Raw genomic sequence first — 9085 nt, 5'->3', positions numbered from 1 at the left:
ATTATGAAGAAATTGAACTACCTCCTAAAACGATAAATTAGGTTAATAATTTATTGAAGTATTAGAAGTCATTTTTCTACTATACCTGCATTTAAATGGTACATTCAGAATCCACGTCCAAGAGCAGGATCTCACTTTGTATAAGGAAAATTCTAATAATGCACTATATCAATTTAATCTGGTAACAAGAATATAGATTCCAAAAAAAAATGATTATCGATTTTTTATGTAACTCAAATTAATCAGCTTTGAATGAACGGGATTATATTGAGATATATGATCAAGTATGGACATAAAGTTGTTAACAATTAATAAGCAACCAGGGACAGAAGCAGATGGAGAAAACTCATTGATACGGTTAATGCCTAAAACAGGCTCTTATTAGTGAAAATTATGATTTTAGTAACTTTTCAATATCAAAATTAAAATTTTCAGAGCTGATATATATTAACATTAGATGGTAATTAATTAACAGAAATATAAAAATCATATGATGGAACTTAAAGACGAAAATCATTTAAAGGAAATTAAATATTTATAAATATAAATGATGAGTAATATGTATTTGAAAATTGTTATTGACAGAGTTAATGGTTCCATAGATTCTAAGATTGATTTTATTAAAATCATTATATCCATGAAGTATTGAAGATTAGTCCGGTGTTGGGTTACATTGCATCATTACAGCAATGTTTTTCGAGAATGACTCTTTAAATTCAAGTTAACTATTAAAGCAGCTATTGAAGCGATGTTGCTTTAACTGTAAGAATACAGGTTTTCTTATCATTTCGGTAATCTTAAATTAAATTAAATTTGCTAACATTAAAAATCAAAAAACAATATTTTGATTTAAGCAATTGAAACGTAACAAAGATTACGGTTCAAGATACTGCCGGGTGTACGTCGTGGCGCTTCTCGTCCCCTAACCTAATCATATTTATTGAATTATAGATTATAGATAGACAATATCTATCTACATAGAATATTAATTCAAGCAGCGGTTAAGTGATATCATGGAGATGCCCGTATTTCAAAAAGACAAAAGCCTTTTCACTCTTCCCAATAAGAACTACAATAAATTCATCTTCTATATTTAAGTAAAGGTTACTTCGGCCGAAAACAAAATGCCTGTTACTCCTCCCAACAGAAACTCCTCGAGCGTTATCTTCTGCGTCAAAGTTTCATTCAACATTTCTTTCCTTTAAATTTAAGTTTATGGTTTGTAATCCTTTCGTTTTCTTGTTGTCAGGGCCTTAACAACAAGAACCAAAGTTGATTCAATTCAGATGTACCTATCTCAATCATTTCAATTAATTAAAATGTTTTTAAACAAGAATATAATGAGAAGTATATCAAAACCAATGCAACTAATATGAATATTAAGTCAATATTCATTTCTAATGTGAAATACAACAATAATATGCTTATTAGTATTATCACATTATTGTATAAACATATTTTTAATATGATTATACAAGTGATATAACATATTGGATTGATTATGCACACTTAACAGATTTGTTATTCTAAAAATAAAAGACAATATTATTGCATTAAAGTATCAAATAACTGAAACTATATATATATATAATATTACGAGTACATAAATATGGTAGATTGTTATCTTTAAATAAACATTAAAACTGAAATGAGCAGACAAAGAAAAAATGCGATGTGAAGTTAGCAATCAACAAAAGAGATTAATTGTTGAGTTAATACGAATTTCCTTCAGGATTTTAATTTGCATAAAGCGTTAAGCTTATTTGCTAAGGTTGATCCAGGCGGAGCATTTGTGACAGTGCATTCACATTCGTTTAATGGACTTTTCGTTAGCCACTCCTTTAAGGCAGCGCCTTAATGTAAGCAGCACGTAAAAAATTCTTCTTCATTCTACCATACGTTCAGTTTTTTTGTTTTTAAATTAATAGTCTAACTGAAACAACTGTGTAATACACATATGGTTATGGCAAAAACAGACCCCACATTTCTCAGAAATTAAATTTATAGTTTCATGTTTCAGAAATCTCAGCAACTTGGAAGTTGACGCATCATTCGATATATTAATAAACAATTCTACTACTTCTTTAAGCTCTTTATATTGTCCTATGGAAATATATGAAATTTAGATATTTATAAAATTCCAACTTATTTAAGTAAAAAATATAAAATAAATGTTTGTTTTTGTCGCATCAACAAAAACATCAATTTCACAGATTTTTTACAATACGCCGATCTGAATGTTCTCACTTACCTCACTTGGTGACATTGATGACATGCTTACGGTACTCGTTGTAGGGAATGTTCAAAATTTTTCCTTCAATACTGAAATATTTTCACAATTTTGTTTTCTATTAAATTTTATTTTCAGCCGTTTGGCTTACACTTTTCTTAACTTTATAATTCTAAATTGACGTTTAGTTTTGTGCGTGAAAGAGAAAGCACAACAGCTGATATGAAAATATTCTCTAAATTTTATTGTAGACTTCTGGTCAGTGTTGTAAAACGAAACCTATAAAAATATAACGTAAGCACCTTACGCACTTTGCTAACAATATCGTAACACAAATTTATTAATTATTTTAACATTTTTATTTCCTTTATAATAAATTTTGATATGTTATTGTTTAAAAATTACAGGTTTAAATGCAGTTTTTTTATATTTAAATTATTTATTTGATATATTATAAACTGTTAACTTGAGAAGTAGGCTATATTGACGTAAAATGTATAAGAAAAAGCTAGTTAAAATAAATGAATTCACCAAATATCAGCAAAACATTATAATAACACATCTACAATCTAAAATTAATATAACAAGATTAATAGTAGCTGTTTCTTACTATATATCGTGTACACTGTACAATAGCGAATAATTTTGACATTTTTTTTTTATTTTGATTATAAAGTAAATTTTGAATAATTTTTAAAATACTAAAAAGCTCAGTTTAAAGTAATAAAATTTTCATAACAAATTTTTAATAAAAGTGCTCAAGTGCACTCAAGTAGCTTCAACATAATAATAAGCTTATTTATTATCCTATGAACAATGTATTTTATTAGCCATGACATGCATTTCATGAAATAAACTTTACAAATGATTAATATTTTATAACAATAATAAAAAAATAATATAATTTTAATTATTATTAACAAATTGTGGATAGAAAAATATTTTTAAAAAGACTACTTTATCACACTTTTGGTATGTGCTTCACTCCATCGATTTTACATTACTACATCTTCATTTATTTCAAGAACTTATTTCAATTATAATCACCACATTGACAGCAGTAGTTCGGTAGTTTACAATATTGTAGTTAGTTAACCAATACACAAAAAGTATATGTATTCAAAAATGCCTACTCTAACGGTTACTTTTTATAAATAATACGTTATTTATAAATAATATTACAATTATGTACTATTAATATAGTACAATATAAACAATATTGGAAGTATGTACAAAAATATTATAATGCTTACCCTAGAATATTTGATTGTTTAATGTGTATCTATTGTACAGCGTTTAACATTTTATTTCAAATTCCTCTAATATCGTAAAAGCTATTACATAATAATCATTTGAGACCTTAAATTCATTGCGACCAAACGGAGATTTCATTTTTGTATGGTAATTCTACAATTTAACAACTAAATTAAAGTAATATCGGAAGCTGCTTTTATATACTTTTAATCTCACATTGAAAACGCACTATTAAAAACCTATTAATAATCTCATGATATTGTAAAGGATTATAAAGATTAAAATTGAAATATTTTATTTATTTTTTCAAATTCCGTTTATTTATAATTGGTTGCGATTAGTTTAACAAGCAATTCAGACAATTAGTAAGGAATAAAAAACTTATAATTAATGTAATATTATGACAAAATATTTGTCAAGCAATATATGTTATGAAAAATTCTAAATGAAATTGATTGATATATTAAATTAACTAGTTTTATCTAAAACGTAGCGTTTTAAGTTGCTACATCATAACACACAGTGTTACGTTTTTACAATCTCGTAGATGTTTAAAATGCAACACTGAAACCTATCGATAAGTTATCCATATTTTTTTTCGTGGGTATGAAGCGCAAAAAATTAATTTGTTTATATTAAGAAATAAGCAAGAAAAGTTTTATTATTCCCAGTCCTTAACCTATTTTTATGTTGTTTTGCTGCTACGGAAATTTAGAACGCCAATACGCATATTATATTAGCAAACCAAAAAATAAAATACCAGGTTTATGCAACAATTACCCATATTGTTTATTTAAAAAATTTTAAATAATTTATGTACATAATAAAAAATACTATAATTTGGATTAAAATATCTTTGGGATTAATAAAATTGTTTAAAAAAATATAAAAGGTATAATATATACATGAAATTATTATATTGATTAAATATTTTATAATTTACTATTGCTCGTTAGCATATCGCGCACAATCTGCACTGCATGTTGTGATGTACCAGGAGCTGTGGTAACGCCATAACCACCATGTCCATAATTGTGTACAACTTTAAGAATGCTACCATCGGTACGTTTAATTTTTTCACCTTCAACTCGCACAATAGCGCGATGCGGACGCAAGCCAACACATTCGCGAACAACTTCTGCACGCTTCAGGCTGGGTAGCATCTCGTAGCAGCGTTCTTTTATAGCCATTGAGTCATACTTGCAAAGGTTCATGTTGTAGCTATCGAATTGTCGACAACCGCCTAGTGTAACAGTTTCAAAACCAGGTATTATATATGTGTCATAATCTCCATAAAATGCTGTTTTAATCCAAGGTGCACGCACTTTGAAAACTTGACCACGAATCGGAACTAATTGCTGATCATTGCATAGTTCTCTGGCACCTAGTCCAGTACAATTTACAACGACATCAAATTTCTCATTCAAGTCCGAAAATGAGTGTACGTGCTGGCGAACTACTTTACCTCCAGCTTCTAGAAATCTAGGGAAAAAAACAATAATTAAATTTCCAATTATTGCTGTGATTATTCACAAAATTTCATAAATATTTTATTGTCATAATTAAGATTAGATATTGAAATCTCACATTTTTATGCATTTATGATGCCATAAATTGCATAAATTATTTTCGATCTTTTCCCGTTTTCTTATTTTTATTATTTTATGTTAAAACTTTGGACTCGACAATTAATTTTAGAACTTTTACGCGTTTGCTAAGAAATCTATATTGTTTACTATTTGCTAGGGAAATCAAAATTTTATTATATCAAAAATATTTTTTAAATTAACCATTAACCATTATGTATTTACTTTTATAATGGAAATTTTTTATTAATATTAGATTTTTTTTATTGTTATTAGATTTTTTTACTATTAATATTAATATAGACTTCTTTTAATATTAATATTAAAATAACCCTTTTTTTTATTATTAATATTAATATTTTAAACTAATATTATATTAATATTAATGTTTTTAATAAGCTATAGAGTTCATCAATATGTATGATGTCGAATTTTAGAATATATCAACATTTTATAAATCTTACAAAAAATTTATTATTAATATAATCTCTTCATTTATATAATTATGCTTTTCTAAAATTTTTTTTATATATATTTTTAGTTTACACAATTTCTGATCTACTTAGTGATGAGGTAGTTAATCGAAAACATCTATGAAAGTTAAAGGCATAACGATGATCTATAAAGAGCAGTAACGGATCTACAAAGAGCAGTAACGAAATATATAAAAACTATATAATACTGGAAAATGAAGACATTAACAGCGACAAAGAGTGAATGAATATTTAGTTACTTTGCTGCTGATCTGCTGCCTACATCTGGAATTATGAAAAGCATGTATGGAAATGTTAGTGGCACATTCGTGCAACAAAACATACTTCAGCTCAAATAATGGCGCATTGTAATAATAGGCATAAACGCTGTTAGGCATAAACGCTGCAAATCTAATGGAACACCAAAAAAGGTACAAGATGGAAGTAGTCAGTGCACTGACCACGTCCAAAATTCATGTTGAACTGACCATTAATGTAAACCTAGATTAATAAAAACCTAAAATGGTTTTAAAGGCGAACAGATGTCAGTAAAAAAAAGGGAGCTCAAAGATTTTTAATTGTATACTGTCCAACGATGGCCGAAATACAATACTTTTATACTTAAGAATCATATTAAGAATATTGCAGTGAATAAAAGGTCAGTCCTTTTAGGAAAGTGAGGCTATCTTGTGGGTCGCCAATAGTCGGGCGGGGGAGAAGGAAAACTCCCTAGGGCAGGGTCTGTTCATATTCCAGGTTCCCAAGGCTAGGTCTTGATAGCCTGGAGTATGAACAAAACTATTGCCCCAAACAAACCCCCTAAACTCACAGTGGAACAGCTATGCTGGTGAACTTGCTTGACGGGGTGGAGTCAAGCTTAATAGCGAACTCCGTACCAGGTCTGGCAAACCTACGGTTTCAATTTGTCCTTCACGGTTTATTAAAACTTACTTTTTTTATGGATTTAAATACACTAAACTCTATGGACTGCACACCTTTAAATGTGCAAAATATGGCTTTACAAAGCCAAAACTCATCACTGGCCGAGGGGGCACATGGTACCTTCGTTAGTGAACAAATAGACCACGACTTGTTGGAGGGGGCACCTGGTCCTCTACCCGACAGGCCGGAAGAGATGAACATTCCACTTAGCCAGAAGTCGGCTGGAATGTCCATTACCTCGGAACAGGAGAGAGATCTTCTTGAGCCTGGTCCAACCAAAAAGACTCAAATAAGAGTGAAGCTATTCCTCTCTGGACGCAAAAGGTTGAAGGCTTTACTTGCCAAGGGCATTCTGCTGGAAACAGCAAGGTCCTTGGCAGTAAAGCCGCCCACCGCAAGTAACGAAGGATAGGCAATACTAAAACGATCCCGATCGGACAGCTCTACACCAACATCGAGCTCCAAACCGACAAAGCGGATTGCATTACAGGGCAAAAAAGTTGATAACAAAACAAAAGTGCCTGCAACTGGTTTGTCGATTTTCAGCAGGATGAAGGAAGTAGAGACCTTACACGGGGCAAACCTGATCCCAGTAATGAGGTGGCAACGGTATCTGTGGGGCAGGCTAAACAGAGCGTTTCTTCCGAAGACTTCTGTTCAAAGCCTACTCTAGCAGAGACTGTTCGCTCTAAGAAGATCGGTATACTACCGCACAATTTCCCAGAGGGCATTTGGTTCAATAAGGAAATTGATAAGGTGCAGAAATGCATCCTCGAGAAGATGTACGAAACTTGTAAACTGCTTCATTCCAAGTCCATCAGAATAACTTGAACTGAACGAACATCGTAATGCTCGAGCACTTTGACGCACCACTAACTAATGATATCGAATCTATTAAGGCTATATAAAATGTACTTTAAGTTTAATTTAATTTAAAATTCAACAACATGTAACTAGTAATTAAAAGTACATACGTTTGAACTAAAACTAACTTGAAAGATTACAAAGAGTCTATACTTCATACAAATACCTAACTACTCGTATCAAGTAAAGGAAATACATATTATTAATAAGTATTGTAGAAATAAATTAATAACCGTACTTACTTCTTAGTGGCATATGGCAGAAACAGACGACTTTCGGTTAAACAAGTAGTGAAGAAGGAACCATATTTCCAATCACCATGACATAGTTTTAATTCCTCCTCAGTAGCTTGACGATAAATTGGTAATAGTTTTTCTATGAAATGATTCTAAAAATGTTTATAAAATTAGTTTATTACTTTTATTTTCCAAATAAACATTAAGTATAATCGATAAAGCAAAAAAAAAACTAGTTTGATTACTGCTTAATAGCAGTGATTAACGTTATCTGATTAAAAAAAAAATCATTTACTATCAAAATAATATTTTCTTTATATACTCACACGCGTAATTTTTGGTGAAATGCTGGAGAAAATGTATCCGGATAGTTGGCAAACACCAGCGAGTGGTGCTTCTTTTGAACGACGTATTTCATCCCAGTAGTTGAACGCATCTGTAATCCATTTTCTATTCAATTAGAATTAATTAAAACTCTTAAGAGAATCACAGTTTATGTCAAATACTCACTGTGTTATGTCGACTGTTGGCCCCATAAAACTGGTGCTCGGACGAAATATGCCGGCAGCCACATAACTTGTGGTGTCTTCATTAAAATTATCCGCTATGATGGATACTTGTGCATTAGGATAGTGTTTTTGTAATTCCAAAGCTGTCGTAAGCCCAATTATGCCACTGCCCAAAACACCGAAATTCATTTTCTTGTCTTTGGTTTAAGAGAAACTTGAATTTACACAACTGCTCCGTATGACTTCTTTTCACCAACTGATCATTGAGAGCCCGTGTCAAGCATTTTAACACTGCATTTTTGATAAGAATTTCTCTAATATCTCTCCCCTGCTGACAATCTATTGTCGCTGAGGTGTTGAAGTGCTTATCACTTAATTTTCTATGTATTTAATAAATTATTGTGTACATTTAGTTTATTTGATTAAATTCTATCATTTTGCGGCTTTCACAAACTTTTGAGTGACTATGGTCAGCTGGTAAATTTTTAGAGATGTGATTTTATTGTAATAAGCATGAGTATCGATATTTACACACCCAACAGACATTGTGGGTGGTGCGATTTTATTTTTAAAATAAAATTTTATTTTAATTTTAGGCCTATTAATTTTGGGTGTTATCAAGAATTAGTCTGTGTATTGTTTAGTAACATTTAATGTTTAGACATAGCTTACACGATCATTATATTATTGTTTATTAAGGATCAAGCAGTGATTGAATTATATTTTATAGTCCTTGGAACGACACCTAAAGCAGATTGAGTACAATTTTAAGCAAAAACAATAATTGTAGTTTACTTCTTACGAAGAAACATAAGAGATGGTTGAATAAAATTAAAAATAATAAATAAAAATGAGAATTTAATAAAATTAAAAATATTATAAAAATATATATTTTAGAATAATTGTTTTGTTTTGTGATTTTTTATTTTTAAATAAAATTTTATAATTTAAATTAAACAAAAAGTAGACACATTTTTTAAAATTATTTTTA

At 29.8% G+C, this 9085-nt stretch overlaps 2 protein-coding genes across 2 annotated transcripts; one reads left to right on the top strand and one right to left on the bottom strand.

Annotated features, from left to right (window-relative positions):
* Positions 1-4357: 4357 nt before the first annotated feature.
* LOC119685871 (D-aspartate oxidase-like) lies at positions 4358-8602 on the bottom strand. Its single transcript, XM_038100268.1, has 4 exons — positions 8096-8602; positions 7912-8035; positions 7592-7737; positions 4358-4966 (listed from the first exon to the last, which is right to left on the bottom strand). Exons 1-4 carry the CDS (start codon positions 8281-8283, stop codon positions 4417-4419), a joined length of 1008 nt encoding a protein of 335 aa, XP_037956196.1. The 5' UTR covers positions 8284-8602; the 3' UTR covers positions 4358-4416.
* Positions 6086-7566, top strand: LOC119685872 (the record flags this gene model as incomplete). The annotated part of the gene is given in 1 exon segment (XM_038100269.1): positions 6086-7566. A coding segment is annotated over 1 exon segment (513 nt). The 3' UTR covers positions 6898-7566.
* Positions 8603-9085: the final 483 nt, after the last annotated feature.

The sequence above is a fragment of the Teleopsis dalmanni genome, chromosome 2, assembly GCF_002237135.1.
Source record: "Teleopsis dalmanni isolate 2A chromosome 2, ASM223713v2, whole genome shotgun sequence".
Classification (NCBI taxonomy): Eukaryota; Metazoa; Arthropoda; class Insecta; order Diptera; family Diopsidae; genus Teleopsis; species Teleopsis dalmanni.
The sequence above is the reverse complement of the archived record's forward strand: the minus strand, read 5'-3'. Positions and strand labels throughout refer to the sequence as shown.

What these genes read in the sequence shown, in the direction of transcription:
- LOC119685871 (XM_038100268.1), bottom strand. Translation starts at nt 8,283, where the DNA reads ATGAATTTCGGTGTTTTGGGCAGTGGCATAATTGGGCTTACGACAGCT. An exon ending in CCAACAGTCGACATAACACA is followed by an intron (nt 8,036 to 8,095) that starts GTGAGTATTTGA and finishes CTAATTGAATAG; the next exon opens with AAAATGGATTACAGATGCGT. An exon ending in TTTCACCAAAAATTACGCGT is followed by an intron (nt 7,738 to 7,911) that starts GTGAGTATATAA and finishes AAACATTTTTAG; the next exon opens with AATCATTTCATAGAAAAACT.